The sequence below is a fragment of the Raphanus sativus genome, chromosome 6 (assembly GCF_000801105.2).
Source record: "Raphanus sativus cultivar WK10039 chromosome 6, ASM80110v3, whole genome shotgun sequence".
Lineage (NCBI taxonomy): Eukaryota > Viridiplantae > Streptophyta > Magnoliopsida > Brassicales > Brassicaceae > Raphanus > Raphanus sativus.
The window spans coordinates 49,568,148-49,594,106 of NC_079516.1; the positions used below are offsets into that span (position 1 = coordinate 49,568,148).

The window sequence follows — 25,959 nt, forward strand, 5'->3', positions numbered from 1 at the left end:
AAAAAAATATGTCAAACCCTTGGACACACACAATCGAATACTGCTAAATACACTATAGATGGGCCGGCGGCCGGCCCATTGGCTCCCACCTATGCTCTGGAAAGTGTGAACCACATGAAAGGAATAATATTCCGACCACATGAAAGGAACATCAGAGTCTACCTTTAGTTAGAGGCAAACACACCATGTCATATATCACTATCACTTACTGAGATTGCAAGGATTTGCACGTATCCATAAAATATGTGTAACTATTGACTAACAGTAGTTCAATTTTGAAATATGAAACTTAAGTTTACATTTTACTTTTTACCGATTTTTAACATTTGTTTTAGTGGTCGATGTTTTAGACTACCAGTACAATCGAATCAAAGTGTGTGCTAATCTCACGTTGCAGTAAAGAAAAGGAATTTCAACAACAAGCTGGTGATGTCTTATAATATGTTTTCATCAGAACTATTAAACACCTTTATACCTTCCCACCACCTCACTATTCTAAGTTTGAAAAGCACAACTACATGTATTATTAATAAAAGAAAAAAGGCATACCTCACATTTGATCTGTAAGCATTTCATCAGATGAGTGGAGAAGACTTGAGAGTGGAGCTTTCAGAGATTGGAAGAATTATGGGAACTAGTTTCAGGAGAAGCTCTTCATCAAGAAATGAAGCTGAGGATGAGGCAGAGCATGCTCTGCAATGGGCTGAGATCCAGAGATTGCCAACTTTTGAGCGGCTGAGATCATCTCTTGTAGATAAAGAAGGTGAGCCTGAGGAGAAAGGGAAAAGGGTGGCTGATGTCACCAAGCTAGGAGCCATGGAACGTCATCTGATGATTGAGAAGCTGATCAAACACATCGAGAATGATAATCTCAAGCTGCTCAAGAAGATCAGAAATAGAATAGACAGGTGAAAATATGAGATAAGGAAACAGAGCTTGTGAATCTTGAACTTGAGCTTGAAACTGAATTTTTTACTTGCAGGGTTGGTGTGGAGCTTCCGAGCATAGAGGTGAGGTATGAGCATGTAAGTGTTGAAGCTGAGTGTGAGGTAGTTGAAGGGAAGGCGCTCCCAACTTTATGGAACTCCTTGAAGCACGTTTTCATAGTGAGTATACTCAAAGCATATTGAAACTTGGCAGTGGCTAGTGTTGAGTTCTATACTCTTTTTCTCTTTCAGGAACTGGTGAAGCTGAGTGGTGTAAGAACACAAGAAGCCAAGATAAGCATACTAAATGATGTTAGCGGCATCATTAACCCGGGGAGGTAGTATCTCTATTTTGATCCACGCTTTGAAACTCAACTAATGTCTCTTCCTATTTCTCAAGGCTAACACTGCTGCTTGGTCCTCCTGGATGTGGGAAAACAACACTGCTTAAGGCTTTGTCTGGAAATTTAGACAAGAATCTAAAGGTTTCTGGTGAAATCTCCTACAATGGACAAGGACTGAACAAGTTTGTTCCTCAGAAAACCTCTGCGTACATAAGTCAACATGATTTGCACATTGCAGAGATGACAGTGAGGGAGACAATAGACTTCTCAGCTCGTTGCCAAGGTGTCGCTAGCCGAACAGGTAGAAGTAAACCATAAAGAAAGCATATTCTCTAAACAGTTTTAGTGACAAACATAACTTATCTCTCTGCTGAAACAGATGTTATGAGGGAAGTCATTAAAAGAGAAAAGGATGGTGGAATCGTTCCTGATCCAGAAGTAGATGCTTACATGAAGGTGCACCCCTAAAACTGATCTTTCAACTCAAGACAGTTTATTATAAACCTTTTATTTTTTTTTTGTGCAGGCAATATCGGTTAGAGGACTTAAAAGAAGTCTGCAAACAGATTATATTTTAAAGGTAGTTTCTCTGATACAGTTTGGTCCCTTCTTGATTAGCTTCTTAAGTATGTCTTGTATTTGAAATTTTCAGATCCTAGGGCTTGACATTTGTGCAGAGACATTGTTTGGCAATGCAATGAGAAGAGGCATATCCGGAGGACAAAAGAAACGTCTTACAACAGGTTTGGTGGTGGTTCATAGCTAAGAAAAACTGGTCAGCTATTTGCTGGCATGGCTTGTGTCTGAAACGCTGCAAAACTGTTTTTCAGCTGAGATGATCGTTGGTCCAACAAAAGCTCTATTCATGGATGAAATAACGAATGGTTTAGACAGTTCAACCGCGCTTCAGATAGTCAAGTCTCTTCAGCAGCTAGCTCACATTACCGATGCAACCGTCCTTGTTTCCCTTCTTCAACCAGCTCCAGAATCATATGACCTCTTTGACGATATTGTACTGATGGATAAAGGAAAAATAGTGTACCACGGTCCACGAGACGAGGTCTTGAGCTTTTTTGAGGAATGTGGATTTAGATGCCCAGAAAGGAAAGGTGTTGCAGACTTTCTACAAGAGGTAAGAAACCAAACTTTTGTTTCCTGAACACTGACATGGTCATGAGTTGTTTTTGCTTTGTAGGTTATATCTAGAAAGGACCAAGGACAATACTGGCTGCACCAGGACTTGCCTTATAGCTTTGTCTCTGTAGAAACATTTTCAAAGAAATTCAAGGACCTGCAGATTGGGAGAAAGCTTGAGGAAGCTCTCTCTAAGCCATATGATAGATCAAAACCCCACAATGATTCTCTTTCTTTCAATGCATACTCTCTTCCAAACTGGGAGCTGTTCAGAGCATGCCTCTCAAGAGAGCTTCTTCTCATGAAGAGAAACTACTTCGTCTACCTCTTTGACACGTTTCTGGTTATTACACATCTCTTTCTTTTTTTTTTCTATCAAAGATTATTGTGTTAATCCTGAAGTAACATTTATATTTTACAGCTTCTTCTGTCTGCAATCCTCACCATGACTGTATTTATTCGAACACGGATGGGCGTAGACATCATTCATGGAAACTCCTACATGAGTTGCCTCTTTTTCGCAACCGTTGTACTCCTGGTGAATGGGGCTCCAGAGCTGAATATGACTGTTGAACGCCTTGCCGTGTTTTACAAGCAAAAGCAGCTGTGTTTCTATCCAGCTTGGGCTTATGCTATCCCAGCAACGGTGTTGAAGGTCCCTCTCTCTTTCTTTCAGTCTCTAGTTTGGACTTGCCTCACTTACTACGTCATTGGATACACTCCTGAAGCCTCCAGGTGAGAGAGCTTGAAACCCTCTCTTCACATCCACGCCAGAGAATGTAATGTTCTGTGATGTTTCAGGTTCTTCCGGCAGTTCATTATGCTATTTGCTGTTCACTTCACAACGATATCTATGTTCCGGTGTATAGCTGGAATCTTTCAGACAGGAGTTGCTTCAATGGCAGCTGGAGGTTTTGCTGTACTAATCACCTTTGTATTCGCTGGTTTTGCCATCCCATATAGTAAGCCTTTTGGTGCTTCATTCATTTCATTACAATCTTTGTTCCAAAGCTTGAAACATGACCTTGGTCTGGTGCAGCTGATATGCCAGGGTGGTTGAAGTGGGGTTTCTGGGTGAATCCTATAAGCTATGCCGAGATTGGACTCTCTGTAAATGAGTTTCTTGCTCCAAGATGGCAGCAGGTACTTCTCTCTTCCCTTACTTGTTTAGAATGTCAACTTAATCCTCCAAAGACTAATTAGTATTCTGGTTATGTTTGGAGATGTTACCTACAAATGTTACATTGGGGAGAACCATACTTGAAAGCAGAGGACTGAACTATGATGATTACATGTATTGGGTCTGCTTATCTGCATTGTTTGGTCTCGCCCTTATCTATAACACAATTTTCACTCTTGCTTTGACTTTCTTGAAATGTAAGTTCCAACATATATAGGGCAAATAAATGCCACATACCAAATACTAAAGAGATTATTCTATAACACATGACAGCTCCAACGTCATCTCGTGCCATGATTTCCAAAGAGAAGCTACTTGAGCTGCAAGGAACAAAAGATTCATCAGTCAAGCAGAACAAGTCAATAGAGACAAACGGGGATTCAGGTGAAACATATTTGTCTTTCTTGGCAGACAAGCAAACTGTTTCTTCTCTGTTTCCATAAACCCTAATTCATTCAACAGGGAAGATGGTCTTACCTTTTAAGCCCCTTACCATAACATTTCAAGACTTGAACTACTACGTCGATGTTCCTGTGGTAATAGTTTTATTCATATAACTTAGCATTACCACTGAATGACCATCAAAGAATATAATCCATGGATCTTTGCTAATATCAGGAGATGAGAGGCCAAGGGTACACAGAGAAGAAACTACAGCTTCTCTCCAACATCACCGGAGCTTTCAGGCCCGGAGTTCTAACGGCGTTGATGGGAATTAGTGGAGCTGGGAAAACCACTCTACTAGACGTCCTAGCCGGAAGAAAAACAAGTGGATACATCGAAGGAGACATCAAGATAAGTGGATACCCTAAGGTCCAAGAAACGTTCGCAAGAGTCTCAGGCTACTGCGAACAAACAGATATACACTCACCGAACATCACCGTCGAAGAGTCTCTCATTTACTCAGCTTGGCTCCGGCTAGTTCCAGAAATAGATCCTGAAACCAAAATAGTAAGCCCTAATGATTCTAAGAATCAAACACTGTGACCTAGAAATGACCTAAAAATTCGCTGCAGAGATTCGTGAAGCAAGTTCTGGAGACGATCGAGCTGGAAGAGATCAAGGACGCGTTGGTAGGAGTTGAAGGAGAGAGCGGGCTGTCTACGGAGCAGAGGAAGCGTTTGACGGTGGCGGTTGAATTGGTGGCGAATCCATCAATCATATTCATGGACGAACCAACGACGGGGCTAGACGCAAGAGCAGCCGCCATTGTGATGAGAGCTGTGAAGAACGTTGCTGAGACTGGACGAACCATTGTTTGCACTATTCATCAGCCTAGCATTGATATCTTCGAAGCTTTCGACGAGGTACAAGTGTTCCTAACTTTACTTATAAGTGTTTCTTATTATAATTTATTTATCACAAATGTTGTCTTAACATATCGTTTTTCATCATGGTTCAGTTGGTACTTTTGAAGACAGGAGGTCGCATGATTTACACTGGACCACTTGGAAAACATTCTTCTCATGTCATTCAGTATTTTGAGGTTAGCGTGTTACTCAAGAAACAACTATATATTTACACTGAAACTTCATTATAGTTTCTATAACTGTTTTTTTTTTTGGTTTTTTGTCGGGGGTTAAATAACAGAGTATACCTGGAGTTACTAGGATTAAAGACAACTACAATCCAGCAACATGGATGCTAGAGGTTACTTCACAGTCTACAGAGACTGAACTCAACATTGATTTCGCTAAAATCTACAACGAATCAGATCTTTTCAAGTGAGTAGAAACTACTTCAATCCGGCCTACACGGTCATAAACTGTATTAAGGCTTATGAGATCATGTCTTGGTTCCGCAGAAGCAACTCCGAACTTGTTAAAGAGCTAAGCAAACCGGATCCCGGGTCAAGCGGCTTGCATTTCGACAGAACTTTTGCACAGAGCTGGTGGGAACAGTTCAAATCTTGTCTATGGAAGATGAGCTTGTCTTACTGGAGAAGCCCTTCTTACAACTTGATGCGTATCGGTCACACTTTATTCTCCTCTTTAATATTTGGTCTACTCTTTTGGAAGCAAGGCCACAAGATGTAACTTACCAAAAACTCCTAACAAACCCTAAGTTACATTATACTATCTTCACTAATTCACTTTTGTTTTTTTTGGTCAGAGACACTCAACAAAACTTGTTTACAGTTCTTGGAGCAATCTACGGTCTTGTCCTCTTCTTGGGAGTAAACAACTGCGCTACAGCTTTGCAGTACTTTGAAACAGAACGTAATGTCATGTACCGCGAAAGATTCGCAGGAATGTACTCTGCGTTTGCCTATGCATTAGCTCAGGTTGTGACCGAGATACCTTACATTTTCATCCAAAGCGCTGAGTTTGTGATCATAATATATCCGATGATCGGTTTCTACGCTTCTTACTCTAAAGTCCTTTGGTGTCTCTACTCAATGTTCTGCAACTTGCTCTGCTTCAACTACGTAGCGTTGTTCCTAATCTCCGTGACTCCAAACTTCATGGTCGCAGCTATTCTCCAGTCTCTTTTCTTCGTTGCTTTCAACCTTTTTGCTGGTTTCTTGATTCCAAAACCGGTAAAGATCTTTTTGAACTATTTCATCATCATCTTTGCCTATGGCTTAATAGTGTTGTCTTGATGTTTAAAAACAATGCAGCAAATACCAAAGTGGTGGGTCTGGCTATACTATCTAACCCCGACCTCTTGGACTCTCAACGTGTTCTTCTCGTCTCAGTACGGTGATATTCATGAAGAGATCATTGCCTTTGGAGAATCCACAACTGTTGCGAAATTCTTGGAGGAATATTTTGGGTTTCATCATGACCGTTTGGTGATTACAGCCATTGTTCTTATTGCGTTTCCACTTGCATTGGCTTCTATGTTTGCCTTTTTTGTTGCCAAACTCAACTTTCAAAAAAGATAATGGAGACCACAAGAATATGTCAACAGTGAACCATACCATATGCCAACAAGAATATAGTTAGCAGGTTACCTGTTTTCAATATGAATTCTATCAAATTAAATGTACTTAATATGAATTTCTTGTTGTGCACATTTTAAAACTATTCTGCTTATAATTTTATAAAGAAACATTGAGCAAAGTTTTGCTCCATTTGAGTTTGCAGGTAAGCTCTTGAAGTTGAGAGGCTTGAGAAACAGCTTAGAGTGACTTCATCAGAAAAAAAAAAAAAGATTTTCCGGCAAAGCATGAGCCTCTTCAACAATCTGTATAGACAGAAACTGCAAGAAGATATTTTAGCAGGTTCAGGATACTGAGAACACCAATGTGTTTAAGACTCCACAGACACCACATGGTAGTTACATAAACCAATACTAATAGTACTAAATCTCTTTAGCCATCTATGAGTTATATAGCTCACTCTCATCTCTTACTGTAACTAACTGCTAAGCAGAATAAAAACTCGTGCCGGTGATGCTAGGAGAGATTTGAAAAATTTACCTATAAAGACTCTTTGTAGGCTAGCGTTTTGTCTCCGGATTCAAAAGATCTTCCGATTTGCTTTCTTCAGGAGATTTAGGTTCAGATGTTGCATTACTAGTGCTATCATCATTTGTTTCTTCAGGTTGTTTTGCCTGATATTTAAACCAATGCATTAGTTATAACATTATAGATAAAGCATACTCAAAAAAATTATTTACAGTCAAAGGGACACAAAAGATGGTCTCTAAGCTGAATATTTTCTATCAGCTCAAGGGCGTTAAGTAACTTCACCTTGTTCCTTTCTCGCCAGCCAAGCCCAAATGATAGGAAGCCTGTCTTCTTTTTCAGTGTCTCCTGTGGAGCAAACCTATACAACATAAGAAGAAAACAATTGTCATCAATCAGTAGTACCTAGATACTTATGAAGGTAACACAACACACTAAGCATGTTATAAAGATTAGAGTTTATCTGATGTACCTTGGAGATGATAGTGCTTTGTTTTGACCTGACTCATATTGCAAAGTAGCTTCTAGAGTTGTTTCTGCTGTAACTACTCTCTTCTCCATTTGAGCGAGTTGAGCCGCAAGCTTCTCATTCTTTTCCTGTTTTAAGTGTGTATCCATGAAGCATTATCCATATAAGAGTAGTCTTTTTTTATTTATTTAACAGACGCAAAATAGTCATGTAATGTAATGAGTTTGCAGTAAACAAAGCACCTGAAGGACGTGTACTGCATATTTTTGTGCAGCTGCATCCTGCTCTGCACTTACCCTAGCATCTTCTGTGAGCTTCTGGTCTTGCTCAACTTTCATCAGGACCTGAAGTATGGCATCAGAAGGTAATATTAAATAGCTGTACCTTACAAACAAGGATAACACTAGTGGGATAACAACTATATGGAATAGACCTGAAGCATGGCTGTTTCTTGTTCTTTTTTGTCAGAAAGGGCTTGCTTTAGATCTCTCACTTCCTTCTCCAGTTCTTCAACCTGTAACATTTACAGGTTTTACTTTTATATGACTTCCTGGTAACAACAACTGGAGGAGGTCTTTAAAAGATTTACCCTTGCACTTAGTTCAAGTCTGTTATCTTCTTTGACCATCTCCATCAAAGCAATCTCTAACTCCTCAGCTCTGTAATACATAAGATTAGTACTGGCTTGTTGCAACAAATGAAGTAACAATAAGTACAAAATAACCTTAAGACAGCTGATCTTTTCTCCTCCAACAGTCTGCATAGTTCAACCTTCAACCATACCGCCTGCACAATAACTGTTATGGATGAAATTTAAAAGGAGTTGCATATTATATTATATAGATGGTACTAATCAGCTACACAAGATCTTCCTTTGATGAAAACTCAACCATGTTAAGCAAAAAAAAAAAAAAAGTCACCTGCTCTTGAAGATCTGGCAAAGAGTCTAATTCCAAATCAACATTTGAGCCATCTTCTAGATTCTCACCATCTTCCTTTTGAGTAGAGTTTTGTTCATCTAATAAGATAGAGCCTTCATGTTTAAAGCTATATAACTTAGAAGCCAATCCTTTTTTGTCTTTCCAGACACGACCTTTCTGCATTCTTTCCTCAACTATCTCCAGCACCGCCGGTCTATGTATTACTCTAAGCTCCTCCAGTCTAGCCTCATTCGTCGATAAATAACCCATGCATGCGGTCAGAACAAGTTGGCTGCTATCAAACGTTGAACTAGCAAGTGCTTGTAGTGAAGTGATCGCATCTCCTGCATCTTGTGTGGCAATAATCGCAGGACCTAAGGAGATAAAGATAAATGCAAATCATCACAACACTTATAGAGTGTCGTCACATTTGATACGTACAGAAAGTATTAGTAATACCAATACCATATAGTTCCATTAATGCAAATGCTGTTCTGAACAAGACTACACGGTTTCCTTCAAAGAGAAGCACATCCCACATCCTCAGAACTGGGCACCAAAACAAAACATTCAAGATAAAAAATATAATTTCAGGTAAGGAAAGGATGAGAAAGGAAACTTTCTTGAGTTCTCACCACATTCCCAAGGAAGTATATTCACAAAAATAGATAGAAACCATGGCCCAGAGATCCATGCTACCTGCACTCCCAAGTAATCCAGATGATTAACTGCATCAGGAGCATTATTGGGACAGAAGAAACGATCACATTGCTCTGTATAAAGAGGAAAAATTGCAATTAAGATGATGATATCAAGAAGAAGAAAAACTAACCGAGTTTTGGGAATCTTTCTCTCATCAACTCTTCAAACACTAGTTGATCAACCTAAGAGATAAGTGGTTACAATACATTCTTACACAAAAGGTTGTTAAAAGGAAACAATCAAAGTACATTTCCATGAACTGGTACCTGGGATTCTATCATCTCCTCTGTATAGTAGCCATCAAAATACTCATCAATGACTCCAACCAAAGTCCTGAAAAATTTTCAGTAACACATATACGTCAGATAATTGTAACATACCAAATGCATGCCATAATGTTTGTATCAACCTACCAAAATGCATTTTCCTCTGGCATCAACAGAAGCAACAGGCCAGCAAAGAAGTTCATAGCCTGCATATTTCCAAGGTCATTGTTGGCTTAGACAGGAACAATTGCAACAATCAACTGTTAACTGTAATTACAGTTAACATATATTGTCTGATTATGTACAAAGTTAAAATATATCCACTGGAAAGAAAAGAAAAAAAAAATGTGCATTTCAAGCTTAAGTCACCTGGCAGTAACCAACAGATGGGTTGTGACAAGCATAAGCAAGAAGTATCCTCCTTAAGGAATCTCGACCATTCTCATTCAAAGCAGGGTGGCCAGGGAACGTCCTAGGTATATCCTGAATAATAAAATAAATAAATAAGTAAGAAAGTGATCATAATGGCACTTTCAGAGCCAAATAAAGTAAGCAACAAGCATGCATGCATCTAATCAACCTTTTCAATTTGTTTCTTCCACTTTCTTTGAACATCATGTTCCTTGCTTTCATCAAAGTTAGTTATGTGGTCCAACAAATCATGATAGTAATTATCCACTCGTCTTGCCTTCACACCTACAAAGGCTTGCCAGACCTGTGGTTGGTGGAAAAGTTAGCCAAAACGAAAGTGCAAATGATTATGGTGAAATGAATGAGATAGTTATACCTCTCCTCTGAGATCCTTTGGTACTCCTAAACGAACAAGTACCTCAAGTTCCTCATACCAAGGGAAGAATGGCTTTGGAGTAACACTACTTTGAGCATCATTTTCTTCTTTTATTGAATCCGATCTACCAACGGAAGTCTCACTGTCATGGTCTTGTTCAGATTCTCCAATGGAAGACAGTGATTTGTTTATCGATGAAGCATGGTCGCTTCTTCGACTGTTTTTCATAGACATTATGTTCTTCACACGAGTGCACATCATATCCTCTATGGAGCCAAGACAAGGTCTAATGTCAGCCCATTCTATGACTGAACGGGACTTCTTGTGTTGTTGTTCTTTTTCATGACATTTATCTGCTTCTGCCACAGGCTTTTCTGTTTCATTTCCTTGTTGAAGGTCTACATGATCTACGGTTTGTTTTACTGATTGAGTTTGTTTCTCGTCATCAGATCCACTTTCCTCTGAATGCTCCTTCTCCTTGTCCTTTTCAGATTCAGATTGCTCGTTATCATCATCCTCCACAGGTTTGCTGTCTTTCTCAAGACTCTTCACTCTCAAATACTCTGCCTCCTTGTCTGGTTCACTCTCTTTTGAAACCTCATCAACTGTTTCAGGATCCTGCACTTCTTTACTACCAAATTCAGATTCATGCTTCCCGTTTCTTGAACCCTCCTCTGAACCACTCTCCTCTTTAGATTCAAGTTGCTCCTTATTATTATTATTATCCTCCACAGGTTTGCTGTCTTTTTCAAGAACCTCTGCCTCCTTGTCTAATTCACTCTCTTTTAAAACCTCATCAGCTGTTTCTGAGGTACATTTCTCAGACTGCTGCACTTCTTCATCATCACCAAGTTCAGATTCATGTTTCTCCTTTCTTGAACCCTCCCCTGAAGCAGCACTCTCCTCTCCAGATTCCGAACCATCATCATCAGCAGGGAATGTATCCTGGAACTCTTCTTCTGAGGAACAAGGTTCAGGGGAATGGTCAAGCCGGTCAAGAAAGTTTTTCCATTTCTCTCCCCTCTCTGTCTCTTCCTCCTATTCCCAGTAATTAAGTAGAAGTATTTCAATTAGCTGAGTTCATAGAGATGATAGAGCTTATAAACTAGTGCAAGCAATCAATAACCGTTCACTAGCTTCCTAAAACTATTTAACAATAAAAACCCTCAATACCACAACTGATTACTAAAAGCATCTCTTGGTCTCTCTCTGACAGATTGCATGTTGCTATAAGTAACAGTTTTAATTACATGAAACCAATGATGCAGCAACAAATACATGACGTACGTATATAATTCAAGTAATGATACTTCAGATATTCATCTACAATATTTATCTGAGACGTACGACAGCAAATAAAACATGAGAAAGAACTGACTCACCGTATAGATGCTAAGGTATTCGTGATATCTTTGAACGTGTTGAGGTCTCAGGGCAAATCCATAGGCGTCCCTGCAAACCATATCAAATCCTATCTTCATTTCCTTGTAATTTTATTAAAAATGTTTAAAAGATTTAACCACAAATTGCGAGATTTGATAAAGAAACAACGTTACCTGGAATCTACCTCCAGTGAGCGCTTGCTCACCAAAGATAACAACATATTTCACAAACAAGATCACTTCTAATCCCCATAGCTTTTTTATTTATTTTAACATTACACCGATCTCACAAATTTCAAACTGTCTTTTTTTTGTTTAATTAATCTATACAAAGCTTAATCATGCAACGAAATTAACGACAGCAAAACATAAACACGACAATGAGATCAAAAGAAGAGAATAAAGTTTAGGATCACTTGTTTGGTGTTTCGAGAAAAAACTTGAGAACAATCCCAACCCTCAAATGGCAGATCAAGAAATGGTCAATGTTTGATATCGGTTAATCAGGATATAATTAAATAATATATTTAGAAGAAAGAAAAAAACAGAACAAAAAAATGTTGAGTCACCTGTCTTTGAGATAGTTGTGGACAACAATCAAGTGTTTCTCCGCCATGATCGGGTCATATGCACGATCACAATTGTTTTTTATTTTAATTTTATTATTATATTCCATCAAACATTAGAAAACTGATGATCTTCTCATTTTCAAATTCAGCAATTAAGAAATGTTTATGGAAAGAAATCTCCGTAATTTCATTACATAGTATATATTAATTTTGAAGATTTAGAAAGAAAAACTGAAATTGGGCTAAACAAATAAATTGAGAATGTTTGACCTCTGTAAATTAGGATAACTACCCCTTGTAATGAAATGAAGCACAACAAAATATGTTACTAGCTTCGGTCCCAACTTCTCGGTTCTAAAGGTATGGGACTCTTAAGATGTATCTGAGCGCGTGGAAACATCATTACCAGCCAGTGATTCTACTTCATGACTTGAAGCAACATCGTTTGCTTAACTAGGAGAAACATGTATGAGCTTTGAACTTTAACTCTTTTTCCATGGAGGTAAGTCCATTTCCATCCATTTCTTGTTCTTCTCCTTCTCCTTCATTGGATGCTGAAGTTGAAACCGATGAGAAACATGAATCTTGAGATGAACTTGATTGCTCTGATCCCTCGGAACTGCGCGATCCTTTTATGAATTCAAGCTTTTTCATCAGAAACCTTAGTTTCTTCTCTGCTTTCTCCCGTAATCTAATCTCTTCTTTCAGACGTTTCTCCAGCTCTTCCATCTGTTTCCAAGAGATTTTAAGGTTGTCTTTAAAAACAAAATCAGCTTTTAACTTAGAAAGTGAATCTCTCTTTGTACTTGAGCAACAAGAATGAATATTCGAATCTTTTATGGTTCTTAATTGATCTAGAAAAAGAGAAAGAAAAAGGGAATGATACTCCAGAGTTTTATAAATTTTACCTTTATGGTAATGAGCTCTGCTTTTTCTTTTGCAGACCTTGAAACTTGCCTCTCTGCAAGTAGTCTCCCTCTTAGACACTCCACAGTTCTCATATCAATTGTCATGTTGTTTTCTTTTATTCAACAACGTGAACCAAATCCATTCATTTGAGAGAGAGAGAGAGAGGAGGGAAAGGAACCTGAAACTCCTCAAACATTTCAAACTTTAATTGAAAGTAAATCAGAAAATGTGATGTAGGGACAGTAAAGAACTCTGATTGTTAGCAAAAAGAACAGTGTGCACGTGTGTGTAAGCAAAACCACAGTGTGGGATTGGACTTTTTGTTACCTATTTTTGTTTTGGTCCTTTTGGATAACTAAGAGACATAAATCTGTAGTCCTCGTGAGTGGTAAATCACTCACATCAAGAAGACCTTTTCAAGAAAAAAAAAAGGTATAAATCAACTTTTTACTGCAAGGCTTCAATACTCATGTGACTGGACAATTCATATAATATTACACCTGGTGTAGCTGTAATATAAAGAAAGATTTACGCCTAGAGTCACTTTTGTAGTTTATAATTACACTATAGATCACTTACAACTACTCAGACACTTTATTTCTAACTAATCTATTTTCACTCAGAAACTAACTAAATAAAGGTAACACGTGATATCAATTACCTCCACTAAAATTAGGTAGGTCCTATCTAGCTTTACATTCACCTTCTTCCTCCCAGTATCATTTTTTCTCTGTAATAGCAGATCTGTTTCTTTAAAATTTCTGTTTCTTCACTATTTTATTTATCTTTTAAGATATGTAAATCTGTTTGATCAATAAAAAAAAGATATGCAAATCTGCATCTCTAATAGTGGTCTAATTCTTTTTTTGCTCGTCGTGAATCATCATCACTGTGAATTATGTTCCTCTCTGACTCGCCCTTCAACCTTCATGAAAAGCTCGAGAGTAACAATGGTTAATTCTGGCGTTTTTGCACATCTAGCCCTTAGCTTTTGTATCATTCAATTTTTATCCCAATACTTTTATATATGCAGATTGACCCCAATAACTATATCACTTACTTTTCGCATGAACCTCAGATGAATCAATCGTGTTTATTCTAGACAATTTTAGTTGATGAAACATATTCGGTGTACAAGTGAACTGGTGTACATAGGAATTTCTGTGAAATATTGTACATATGAACAATGAAACATATGTGTACGTGTTTGAGCTTTTTAAATTAAGAAGTAGAGATAAAACATTTTTTTGTTGGAAAATGCAATTTTAGTGTTTTGGCGGAAAGCATGTGTTTAGGTATTTCACGGGCAAACATGGTTTCATGATACATTACTTTATTAATATACGATGTACACATGTAAAACTGTAGACATGTACCTTTGTAAGCTTTGTACACTTGTAAACTAGTACATGTGTACATATGTACACAGACTCACATGTATACTCCATTGGTAATCTTATTTATAATGTCTATCTAACTATTATTTTAAGAGTGTTACATTTTCTAATAGTAAATTAGCGATTTCTTCGAACCAATTTTCCCTTTCACAAAACAACTCAAATTCTTGGAGAATTATATTAAATATCATGTCATATTATTCACAAATCAAAATTTTGTGTCTGCATTTGAAATTACAAACATTTTGTAGAAATGGTGCACATGGGCATTTGGAAACATGACATTATCTTATGATTTTAGTGATTTATAATAATTAAGTTGAATCGGTATACATGAGATGTTTTGTGAAACATTGTATATGTGGACATTGAAAATATATGTACACTTCGATTAATATTTTCTCTGGTCCATATATTGCAAATTACAAATATATCTAACAAATTTATCAGATATACATGTGAATCTTGCACAAACCAACTCGTGTACATATAAATTATTGTACATGTGGATAATAAAAACTGGGTGTACATTGATTCATGTACATATAAATATACATGAATCATCATACATATGGCTAATATTTAAACGATATTAATTTTTCATGGTTTTAGCTTTTCATTTTAGATTGGATTGCATTTTCCTACTAATCTTCCTAATTGAAATGCAAATGTGCAAATCTGCAACTTTTAGGGTCAATTTGTAAATAGTCAAAAGCTAAAGGACCAGTTGTACAAATATAAGAAACTTTGTTCAGGAATGGATCCCTTCAAAGTTTGACACCGACGGTTGGAGAAGTCACGCGGAGGAAGATGAGATGCGACACCGCATACAGTGACGATGCAGTGGTGACTGATATCATATTCGCCGGGAAGGAAGAGTTTGGAAACGGAGCTAGAGATCGAGCCGGCGGCGAAACTACATCAGATTTCTCTGTCTGGTTTTGTATGAAGGTATACACTTAGATTCAGATAAACCACCACAGCTTAGTAATTGAACTTGCTTGAAATTACCAGTGGCAGAGGACCAAGAAGCAAATTGAAGAAGAGCATAGTTTTTTGTATTGCAAATAGTTTTCAGGATTTTAACAAAAGAAAAGAATTTTTTTCTGGATTTCAAACGGTGGTTTTGAAAGAAAGGAGAAAGAGAGAGATGATGAAAGAGGGAAAATATATATTAAAAAAATCATTTAGTTAGAAATGTTCTTTAGTTAGCTGTCTTTAGTAATTTATTAATAAAATACTAGATTTAGTTGGAAAAAAGTGTATGTGTAGCAATATGTGACTTATGATGAAATAATAAACTCAAAAGTGACCTGCATTGTAAAAAGCTCTAATATAAAGCTGTAAGACACATGAGTATTTAATATTAATCAGCTTTATATTACAGCTTCACCAGCTTTACTGCAAGGCTTTTCTTTATATTACAGTGAACCTTCACCAGGTGTCACTTTGTCATTTAACATCATTTGTCATTAACATCAGAGGTAACTTAATGGGCCTTTTAATTGGGTTACGGCCCATGTGTAATCGTGTCTAAGTGTTTGATCCACAGTGAAGTGAAGTGTCGGAATCGACAGGACTTGCTGAGTTTCATGTCTTGTCTGAGAAAATATCATTCTCGAGTCCGTTCACTGAATCGTGTTATAGCGAACGACGCAAGCGAAGTCGAGAGACGAGCCCGCGCTCTGAGAGTTCTAGACATCATATCTTCGAAACCAGGTGGAGCTTCGGATCGCCGGAACGATCTTGGAACCGTTAAGGAGTTTCTGCGAACAGATTCGAAGCATCTCAAAGATGATCTTCCCCTCTCAAGAACCAAATACGGAGTCTCAAGCGTTTTGGAAGAAGTTCTGCTCGAGGATTCCGCGAGTCTCAAGTGTAGTTTCGATGCTTACGGTTTGTCTTCCGCCGTGAGGTCTTGCGGGTCGGGTCGTGACTTTAGAACCGGTTATGGGTTTCATTGCTTAGCGTTAAAAAGTGGGTTTACCTCAGATGTGTACGTAGGAAGCTCTTTAGTCGTTTTGTACAGAGATTCTGGTGAGTTAGATAATGCGCATAAGGTGTTCGTCGAAATGCCTGAGAAGAACGTGGTTTCGTGGACGGCTATGATCTCAGGGTTTGCGCAGGAGTGGCGTGTGGATATCTGTTTGAAGCTTTACTCAAAGATGAGAGATTCAACCTCCGAACAACCGAATGATTATACCTTCACGGCTCTTTTGAGCGCTTGTACTGGAAGCGGGGCGTTAGGGCAAGGAAGAAGCGTTCATTGTCAGACACTTAAGACGGGGTTCAAGTCTTGTCTTCATATCTCAAACGCTCTCATCTCGATGTACTGTAAATGCGGAGACTTGAAGGATGCTTTCCGTGTCTTTGACCAGTTTGTTAACAAAGACGTCGTCTCTTGGAACTCTATGATTGCTGGCTACGCGCAGCATGGACTTGCGACGCAAGCAATCGAGCTTTTCGAAGTAGTGATGCCCAAAACCGGGACAAAGCCTGATGCAATCACGTACTTAGGAGTCCTGTCATCGTGCAGACACGCGGGTATGGTTAAAGAAGGAAGAAAGTTCTTCAATTTGATGGTGGAACGCGGGGTGGAACCACAACTCAGCCACTACTCTTGTCTTATAGATCTTCTCGGGAGGTTTGGTCTGTTGCAAGAAGCCTTGGAGATGATCGAAAACATGCCGATGGAACCAAACGCAGTCATATGGGGATCTCTGCTTTTCTCTTGCCGTGTCCACGGAGATGTCTGGACGGGAATCAGAGCTGCGGAGGAACGGCTGATTCTTGAGCCTGAGTGTGCAGCCACGCATGTCCAGCTAGCGAATCTTTACGCTAGTGTCAGGTACTATAAAGAGGCGGCGATGGTGAGGAAAGCTATGAAAGATAAAGGACTGAAGACGAATCCAGGGTGTAGTTGGGTTGAGATTGATAACGATGTTTTCATGTTTAAAGCTGAAGATGGTAGCAACTGTAGAATGCTAGAGATTGTTCGTGTTCTTCGTTGTCTTGTAGAGCACATGGAACTACTCTAATACAACACACATAACAGATAAGTCAATAGTGATACAATAGGCTTTATCTTTTACATACATGTGCATCTTTTTTATTTTAACGTTTTCAACAATACAGTACCTCTATAACTATATGAAAAGGTTTTGATTAATTTAGTAAATATAACAGGTAGTCAAATGGATATAGTTCTATAATGTGGTTAAATGCACCCAAGAGTTCTATATAATAATTTAAGTGAAAATAAAATAAAATAGTGAGAAGTGAAGTCAGTTTTGCAATAACTTATTTTGGTTTATAATTTTACTTCTGAAGAATGAGTTTGCACGATTGATATTTTATTTTATTCATGTTTGGATCACGGTCGTTTTTAAAAGTCATCATTTCCATCACTAGTTTTTGTTTAACACGCATCAACTATGTTGTTATTTATTGCAGGCGGCAACTGAACTTATCCTATTTTTTATTTTATACATTTTTATTACATTGTTTTCTTCATATTTTTACTATTACATCCAATTCTAAATTAATTATCCATCTGATAATGCAGAAATAAAGATATCTTAACATAGGCAATCGAATCCAACACATGAGCTGATGTAATAAAAGATGAGTGGAAAGTGTCTGCTTTTTCTAGTCCCTATAACTTGTTGTCCACTATTATTCCCTCCACCACCACTACAAAGACGACAAAAGAAGGAAAAAAAGAGCGAGAGAGAGAGAGACATGGATTTAGACTGGGTAGCAGCTTTTCTCAACGACTACGAATGGTTGATCGAGTACCTCAAAAACATGGTGAAGCCAGCGGCGGCGCTCGCCGTCGTGCTTCTAGCCGTGGCTCTCTCCTACTCGCAGAACCTCTCTTTGGAAGGAGAAATGATCTACTCTGTTTTCAGATCGTTTCTTCAGCTCTCTGTCATCGGTTTCGTTCTTCAGTTCATCTTCGACCAAGAAAACGCAGGCTGGATCGTCCTCGCTTATCTCTTCATGGTCTTCGTCGCTGGTTACACCGCCGGACAACGTGCCAAGCACGTGCCACGTGGTAAGTACGTGGCCGGGGTATCTATCCTCGCCGGAACAGGTATAACAATGTTCCTGCTCGTTGTCCTCAACGTCTTTCCTTTCACTCCGAGGTATATGATCCCTGTGGCGGGGATGATGGTCGGAAATGCCATGACGGTCGTAGGCGTTACAATGAAACAGCTACGAGATGACATCAAAATGCAGCTAAACCTGGTACATGTTATTACTTCTACCCAATGTTCAAAATATTGTTAAGACTGTAATAGATGCTTAGAGGACTAGATATTAGGCAGAGTATTCGGAGTTTAGATCATTTTTGATAGTCTAGGCAAAAACTTAATTGTTAACAAATTATGATTTTTTATATTTCACATTTATATTAGATATTTTAGTTTTTATTTCACCTGTAATCTTGTCAACAAAAAAAAAATGTTTTGATAAATCATAAAAATTAAATATACAATAAAAACAGATTAGACAAATTTGTGGATTTGAACTAATATTATTGTTTGATTTAGGAAAATCAAATGAATTTAAATTAGTTTAAACAGGATCAAATTATTGTTGATCGATTTATAACGATTTAAATCTATTTGAATCACATTAATCAGGTTTTAAGAAATGGTTTCGTGTTAATGACCCATTTTAGAAAATTGCTTACCAAACTTAACTGAACCTAAGTTTCCGGTTTTATTGATGTGTCGAAAACCAGGTGGAAACGGCTTTGGCACTAGGAGCAACACCACGACAAGCGACACTGCAACAGGTGAAGAGAGCTTTGGTGACATCTCTATCTCCGGTTTTGGATAGCTGCAAAACCGTTGGTTTGATCTCTCTACCAGGGGCCATGACGGGTATGATAATGGGTGGCGCGTCGCCTCTTGAAGCTATTCAGCTACAGATAGTTGTCATGAACATGATTGTTGGAGCAGCCACGGTTAGTAGTATCATGTGTACGTATCTTTGTTGGCCATCTTTTTTCACTAAAGCTTACCAGTTGCAAACTCATGTCTTCTTAAGTTGAAGTTTTGATCATCAATGTCCTTTCAGCAACCTTTGACATTTGCTAACATGGTTTGAGAGAGTCTTTGTTACGGGACAAAATAAGAAAATTTAGCAGAGAGAGATCAAACCAGCAAAACCAATGTTAACCCATGAATCTGAGGTCGGAAAACAATAAATTTCAACCAGAAAACTGTAAATTTCAGTCCAAAAACAGTCAGACTGAGTTTTCTTCGGGAGAAGTGTCAGATCACTAACTTCTTAATGTATTGTGGCATATGAAACTATAAAGCCATCACAAATTTCTCGTTATGCCAATGCTACTTTTTATAATCTAACTCCTTTGAGCATAGATTGCTAAAAAAAAGAAGTCAATGCTCAGAAGTTGAAATCACAGTTACTGAAAAAAGCTAAACATGTAGAAAACATTTTGTAACCTGCTCACATTGACTACTTGCAAGTTGCAATATGCCATTCTATTCTAAGCAAGTGTCTCGTATGCCTGAGTCTTGAAAAATGAATGACATGTCGTCGTTTTCACGTAGAATTAATTATCAACTATCAAATTAAAACATCTATGAATTTTCTTTTGTATAAGTTATAACATGTTGCTCTGGTTGAAACATTCGCAGATTTTAGAAGTGTGCTAAGGTTAACGCAGACGGAGAGAATATTTTAGAAATAGTCATGCAGGTCTTCTTTGATTTAGGCAAGACTTTTTCGTAAATATGCTATATGATTAAGAGAAGTTCTCACTTAAAGACGTGACGATTGCGTCAGGTTAACATCAACCTATAGGAAATTAGCAAAGATACGCGATAGCAAAGACTTAGCTATTGCTAATTCGTCATGGATGAAACCACTGATTTGTTGTATAGAGGCTACCGAATGAATATAAACACAAGCTAGCTACTAAATAGTCGTCGAACGCTAGTTACAAGACATCATTAAGTTATCCTAATTAAAATTTAGGATAAATACCTGAAATTAAAAAAGAGAGATTTATGAAAATATCGATCTATATAAGTCTATAATCCTTTTTTTGTAACATCATAAATCTATAGTCCCTAGCTAAATTTAGATTTATCCACATAAAAAACGGTTTTACAAGTTTTAAAGTTGGATAAAATCAACATAAATAATTAATAAACAAAAATCTTAATGATAGATCCTATATTCAGGAATCAATCAGGACACTATTTATTTATTTTCCATCTTATCAGTAACAGATTATATAATTTTGAAATTATACCAAAAAAGGATATTTCATAAAAAACTACATTTTCACTATTATTAGTCAGTGGAGGATTTTCTAAGAAAAGCAAGAAAAATCAGATTGCGTCATAATATTAGAGATAAATGTTGGGAAAAAACAACAAAACCTATTTGGCCTTGAAATAATCTTGTAATTTGCATATTTAATAATAAAATAAAGACCATCGTCACCCAGGAAAAAATATTGAAGAGAAGGCACGGCACCACGTACACGGTTCGTCTGACTTGTTCTCCTCTCTCTCTCTCTCTCTCTCTCTCTCTCTCTCTCTCTCTCTCTCTCTCTCTCTCTCGAATCGCACTCCGTTTAATTTTCTCGCCATTGTTCAATTTTATTTACTTTTTTTTTCTAAAATTCAAAATTCGAAAAGGAGAATCAAATCAAAAATGTCGTGGCTGAGATCGGCGGTGCACAAAGCAGTCGAAGTCGGCGGGCAGAACAGTCTCACCCGCACCGTTCGCGGTTACGCCGGTTCCGTCGTCCTCACCGCCGGGAATGCCGTCTCCGGAGGGGCCAAACTGATCCAGGATCGCATCGTATATAATAATCCTCCTCCTCTTTCAAAAATAAATTAAAAAAAATTCAAATTATAGTTTCTAATAACCGCGCGGCGGGCCGATGCGTGTTGGTTACGTAACAGGGATCGAGGAACGTCAAGAGCTTTACTCTCGCGGTGAAGAGATTAGAAGAGGTCTCGGTTTCGTCCCGAGGCGCCGAGAGGGTGCAGTTGCTGAGGAGATGGCTTGTCGCTCTCAGAGAGATCGAGAGGATCTTGTCTTCGTCTTCCGAGAATAATATCGACGATCAGAATTCAGAAGAAGCCAAGGATTCTTGTACCACCGTCAGTGCCACAATTTATTGTCTTTGGTCATTTTGCCTTTCTAATCGTGTGTTTGTGAAATTGTAGCAGATTTATTACGTTGATCCTGGTCTTCCTGGTGAGCCAATGACTTTTAGACATGTGTTTCTTCACAGTGAGGCCCTTGAAGGCATGGTTTTATCTATGGTAAGGTGGTTTAAGCCCATGTTTTAAGCCATTAGGGCCCAAGAACATCGCAACACTGAGTTTAACCGCATGTTTAAACTCTTTTTATCTTTGAATCAGATTCTGGAAGCACCAAAAGAAGAAGAAGTCCATCTGCTTCAGGAACTCTTTGGGTGAGATGCTTTCTCTTCCACTCAGCTATTCTACGAGTATAAGAAAAACCCTTTCATTTGAGCTCATATGTACATACAGGCTCTGTTTGTCAGGAGAGAAGGAAGTTCACGAAGCAGTGATTCAAAATGTGCAGGACTTGGCGATTGTGTTTTCCAAATACAAGGATGAAGTTTTGGTAAGCATGTACTGGATTTTACAAAAAAAACGGACAAGCTTCTGTAATGCCTCTTTCTGGTGTTTTTTCTTTTTTAGGCAAAGCGTGAAGAACTGCTTCAATATGTCCAAAGTGCAATCGGAGGACTAAAAATCAGTGCTGATCTTGCAAGGTATTAATTGGATCACAACCATATATTATTACACTAAATTTTTCCTGTGCTGGAAATGTCCATGCCTTTAAGAATTTACTTATCTCGTTTGTGACTAGCTCAGAATAGATACTGAAGCACATGATCTGATGGAGAAACTAGATAAGACCAAGGTCAAGGTTCTTGAGCAGGCTTCAAATGAAGATTGTTCAAAAACCGCTGCAACCAATGCTGCATCAACCGAGGTGATATTGTCTCTTATGTAAACTAAATTTTCACATGGAAGCCAAGTGAAAGGAAATTCCACAAGGCTTCTAGAAGAATTTTTATTTTATTGCACTAGTTTCTTTCCTAAGTATTTTCACGATTTTTTTTTATAGATTTCTGAATCAATGTATGTGAGATGTACTAAAAAAAATTGGGTTGCTGCTGCAGGCTCTCCGAGAAATTCTTGAGCAAGTTCGCACGTTTTCGAAGCTAGAAGCACTCTTGCTGAAGAAAAAATCATTGAAAAATGGTGATTCTCTTCAACTTCACGATGAGAAGGTGAAACTGCACACAATTTAGAACCGAACTCTGTTTTTTAATTATTATTATTATTTTTGCATGGATGTCACTAGTGTACGACATCATGTTACCTAATTTGGATGTTAAATTAAGTTCACTCTGTATTGTGCAGGTTGACAAACTCAAAGTTCTGTCAGAATCTTTACTCAGTTCTACCTCTAAAGCTGAAGACAGAATCGTGGATCATAGGTGAGAGCAAACGTAACCTGGTAGTCTACAGTGTATCTGCTTCCTATACAATCATAGTTAACATCTAACGTTCTGTTCATATTCTAAAAGCAGAAGTCAGAAAGAAGAAGCTCTTAATTTCCGACTTTCCAAAACTACTGAAGTCAGCCAGCAGGAGAAGGTTTGCAGTCCATGATCTCTTTATTACCCCTGTTAAATAATGAAATATTGACCTAGTGCTTTGGATGTTCTGTTTTCATTTTTCTTTTACATTGTTTTTCAGGATGTAGAGGCGGAATTAAAAAATCTTGAGATTATGAAGGATGATCTTGAAAATGAACTGAACAGGGTAACTTCCATAAGAACTTATCCAGATCAATTTACTGAAATGGTATTTGTACATCATATTAGAGTTCACGTGTTTTTTGAAGGTCAACACCTCAATAACATCTGTCCGGGCTCGTCTTCGCAATGCCAGAGAAGAAAGAGAGCAGTTTGATAATGCAAGTAATGAAATTCTTTTGCACCTGAAGTCAAAGGTAACTTAACTTCTTACTTGTTCTAAGCATCTTTTTTTTTTTTTTGAACACATTTCTAATTTTGTCATGATACATAAGCAATGTCAATAGTAAATTAATTAGCCACTAAGAATAGTTCGTGATGTTTGGCCGGCTTACGTGTAGGAAGACGAGCTAACTCGTTCAATATGTTCATGCCGAGTAGAGGCGGAAGTTGTGAATAAGTGGATCAAATTTTTAGAAGATACCTGGATTATCCAGTCTAAATTTGATCGACAAAAGGAAATACAAGTGAGGTATGTCTTATCTTCACTATGCAAAGAACTTAGCAGTTATGTTGCTTCGTTAATTATTTTCCATGTGATCCTTATTTTGCCATTTCTTCCACCATGGATCAATACTCAAGTGGGGAGATGGAGAGATATGGTGACCATTTCATCGACCTGATTGTTCAACTCCTCTCTTTCTACAAGGTACTACTAAATGTTAAACCCAAAATTAGTTCTAATTTTGCCATGATACAGTATACACCGTTTAGTATAAATATTTGTTTTCACTTCCCTATTATGTCAGGACCTTAGACTGTAAACCAAAGATTAATCTCACATTCATACTTTTAATACCAACTCAGGAACAGTTGGATCCTTCTTTACCCAAGATCCGAAGAGTTATTGAGAATTTGGAACCAAGTAAAGGGTAAATATCACTTACCTGTTCCTAGAGATTATATATTTGACCAAGTTTAGAACTGATAGCTTTGTTTATGGGGAAATATCAGGTTAGAAGCAGAGAAAAAGATAGACGATAAGGATGCAAAGCCAATTGATTCTAGAAAACAGCTTGAGAGGGAGTATCTGGACCTCGAAGCTAAGGTAAGTGTAGCTTTAGAAAATAGACCCACTTCTCTCAAAATTTTAAATAATGGAACAGAACATTCCTAAGCTTGATTTCAACTGCAGAGACAAGAAAGTGTGTGTGTCCTTTTTTTCATAACCTATCTTATGATTGTTATTTATTAACTGTACCAGTTTGTAACAACACTAAGTGTGGTGGATGCCATGAAAAAGCCATTCTATTCACAGACGGAAGGTATCTCCAGGTAACGTTCCATACATATTCAGCTATGGATGGAGAATACAAAAGTATGAAAGTTATGCAAACTTTACTCTCCCCCTGGTTTTGGTGCAGGAAAGACGATAAAAGAGTAAAAGAACTATTCGAGGCATTGGACAAAACAAAAGTGGAGTTTGAGTCTATCGAACGTCCGCTTCTAGATATAGAATCTCCTGCGAGAACATCTTCTTCTTCTTCTTCACGCTCACCGTCCCTGAAGACGACGCTCGACACTCCGCTTTCGGACACAGCAGTTCCGAAAAAACTTGCTGATGATGATTCTGATCCAGACAGTAAAAAAGGGTCTTCAGAGAAAGAAGACGCGGCAAAGAATCAGCTGGAGTTGGAACTGGACGATGGAGAAGAGCTCTTGGCGGATGAAATCAATGATTGGGAATTCGATGCTCTTGATGACACTCACTTCAAAAACCAATAGCTGACCCCCCAACCCATATTTTGCATAGGTAAGCCACTTAAGCTCTTGCTTAGTTAACGTAAAACTTTCAAAGGCAATATAGATATTATTGGATAATGTCTAACTTATTGTTAGTAAAGAGACTTATTCGATGTTACATTTTGTTTTGTTGCTGTGTAATGTAGCACATGATGGTGGAAGGTGGGGGAGTACATCAATTACTATTTAACTAATGGAAGGTTCTGGCTTTCCAGAGTTTTCTATAAAACATATAAAAGAATTTTGCAAGTTTTTTCTCTTCTTTTTCTTTTTTTTGAAGTTCTAGTTTGAAATATGATCAAATGTAGATATTATATTAATATAGCTCCCCAATAAGTTTAAAATGAGTTTGTCTTTCTTGGCCGGAGTCGAGAATTATTATTTTTTCGTTTATATGGATATTTCTTTTCATTTTCGTGCCTATATGATGTATATTTTTAATATCGTTGTCATAAAAAATATATATTCCTGGAAAACTATTGAGGGCAAATGTGCTTGCTTTGTTAGCTAATTTTCTTTGAAATTAAAAGTTTGAATTGGGAAATGCATTCATTGTAGTTGTTACGTTATAACGAACTAAATGCAGTTTGTTACGTTCACACAGAACAATGTGTTTATTGCACAATGAACCCACCAAAGGAGTTTGAACTTTTTTGGTCTTGCCAATGCCATCGCCCAAGACTTGAATACATATATTTAAAAACAATATAATCTAAGTTTAACTTAAGAATCCAATTGGTTCAGACGTAATTGTTTATGTTCGTTTTATAAGGAAAAAATGTACACATTTTTACATGTTTTACATTTAAGAAACATAAGCTTTTGCCCTTTGCATTTTAAACATGTAGAAAAGTTACTGGAGCTACAGCTGTAAGAAAGCAAACAAACAAATATTACAATAATTTAAAAAAACAAGTATCAATGGAGAAGCAAACAAAACAAGCGATCAAACCACTATCCTCTAT

General features: G+C 37.7%; 6 protein-coding genes across 8 annotated transcripts; 4 read left to right on the plus strand and 2 right to left on the minus strand.

The window, feature by feature from the left end:
- The first annotated feature begins 374 nt into the window (after nucleotides 1-374).
- LOC108811858 (ABC transporter G family member 33) lies at nucleotides 375-6,789 on the plus strand. Its single transcript, XM_018583964.2, has 22 exons — nucleotides 375-908; nucleotides 983-1,106; nucleotides 1,179-1,264; nucleotides 1,327-1,571; nucleotides 1,650-1,726; nucleotides 1,797-1,850; nucleotides 1,923-2,013; nucleotides 2,101-2,402; nucleotides 2,466-2,747; nucleotides 2,826-3,139; nucleotides 3,206-3,366; nucleotides 3,444-3,547; nucleotides 3,628-3,781; nucleotides 3,858-3,968; nucleotides 4,047-4,120; nucleotides 4,203-4,535; nucleotides 4,601-4,891; nucleotides 4,987-5,070; nucleotides 5,175-5,308; nucleotides 5,389-5,616; nucleotides 5,697-6,123; nucleotides 6,205-6,789. The coding sequence occupies exons 1-22, from the start codon at nucleotides 580-582 to the stop codon at nucleotides 6,469-6,471; spliced, it is 4,272 nt and encodes a 1,423-aa protein (XP_018439466.2). The 5' UTR covers nucleotides 375-579; the 3' UTR covers nucleotides 6,472-6,789.
- LOC108811859 (uncharacterized) lies at nucleotides 6,487-12,170 on the minus strand. 2 transcript variants are annotated; one of them, XM_018583966.2, is made up of 19 exons: nucleotides 12,092-12,170; nucleotides 11,523-11,592; nucleotides 10,141-11,178; nucleotides 9,934-10,068; nucleotides 9,723-9,836; nucleotides 9,501-9,559; nucleotides 9,354-9,420; nucleotides 9,218-9,269; nucleotides 9,021-9,113; nucleotides 8,851-8,934; nucleotides 8,386-8,759; nucleotides 8,190-8,251; nucleotides 8,055-8,124; nucleotides 7,899-7,979; nucleotides 7,708-7,809; nucleotides 7,469-7,593; nucleotides 7,282-7,357; nucleotides 7,009-7,142; nucleotides 6,487-6,788 (listed from the first exon to the last, which is right to left on the minus strand). In XM_018583966.2, the coding sequence occupies exons 1-18, from the start codon at nucleotides 12,136-12,138 to the stop codon at nucleotides 7,029-7,031; spliced, it is 2,763 nt and encodes a 920-aa protein (XP_018439468.2). In that variant the 5' UTR covers nucleotides 12,139-12,170; the 3' UTR covers nucleotides 6,487-6,788; nucleotides 7,009-7,028. The 2 variants fall into 2 exon arrangements, with proteins under 2 accessions (XP_018439468.2, XP_018439467.2); XM_018583965.2 differs by lacking the exon at nucleotides 12,092-12,170 and adding an exon at nucleotides 11,697-12,037.
- Nucleotides 12,171-12,331: 161 nt separating this feature from the next.
- On the minus strand, nucleotides 12,332-13,177 carry LOC108810310 (uncharacterized). The gene is made up of 2 exons (XM_018582430.2): nucleotides 13,000-13,177; nucleotides 12,332-12,820 (listed from the first exon to the last, which is right to left on the minus strand). The coding sequence occupies exons 1-2, from the start codon at nucleotides 13,102-13,104 to the stop codon at nucleotides 12,545-12,547; spliced, it is 381 nt and encodes a 126-aa protein (XP_018437932.2). The 5' UTR covers nucleotides 13,105-13,177; the 3' UTR covers nucleotides 12,332-12,544.
- Nucleotides 13,178-15,207: 2,030 nt separating this feature from the next.
- LOC108806554 (pentatricopeptide repeat-containing protein At2g37320) lies at nucleotides 15,208-17,492 on the plus strand. Its single transcript, XM_056987432.1, has 2 exons — nucleotides 15,208-15,348; nucleotides 15,903-17,492. Exons 1-2 carry the CDS (start codon nucleotides 15,208-15,210, stop codon nucleotides 17,433-17,435), a joined length of 1,674 nt encoding a protein of 557 aa, XP_056843412.1. The 3' UTR covers nucleotides 17,436-17,492.
- Nucleotides 17,482-19,490, plus strand: LOC108806555 (protein ALUMINUM SENSITIVE 3). The gene is made up of 2 exons (XM_018578698.2): nucleotides 17,482-18,648; nucleotides 19,148-19,490. Exons 1-2 carry the CDS (start codon nucleotides 18,022-18,024, stop codon nucleotides 19,457-19,459), a joined length of 939 nt encoding a protein of 312 aa, XP_018434200.2. The 5' UTR covers nucleotides 17,482-18,021; the 3' UTR covers nucleotides 19,460-19,490.
- A 1,326-nt stretch (nucleotides 19,491-20,816) lies between these two features.
- LOC108805834 (uncharacterized) lies at nucleotides 20,817-25,247 on the plus strand. 2 transcript variants are annotated; one of them, XM_056990043.1, is made up of 20 exons: nucleotides 20,817-20,926; nucleotides 21,081-21,246; nucleotides 21,351-21,551; nucleotides 21,618-21,716; nucleotides 21,816-21,868; nucleotides 21,948-22,044; nucleotides 22,122-22,195; nucleotides 22,299-22,419; nucleotides 22,610-22,720; nucleotides 22,854-22,930; nucleotides 23,024-23,090; nucleotides 23,193-23,258; nucleotides 23,341-23,448; nucleotides 23,593-23,723; nucleotides 23,834-23,900; nucleotides 24,059-24,123; nucleotides 24,206-24,299; nucleotides 24,456-24,526; nucleotides 24,616-25,004; nucleotides 25,141-25,247. In XM_056990043.1, the coding sequence occupies exons 2-19, from the start codon at nucleotides 21,097-21,099 to the stop codon at nucleotides 24,974-24,976; spliced, it is 2,013 nt and encodes a 670-aa protein (XP_056846023.1). In that variant the 5' UTR covers nucleotides 20,817-20,926; nucleotides 21,081-21,096; the 3' UTR covers nucleotides 24,977-25,004; nucleotides 25,141-25,247. The 2 variants fall into 2 exon arrangements, with proteins under 2 accessions (XP_056846023.1, XP_018433295.1); XM_018577793.2 differs by having other exon boundaries at nucleotides 21,621-21,716.
- Nucleotides 25,248-25,959: the final 712 nt, after the last annotated feature.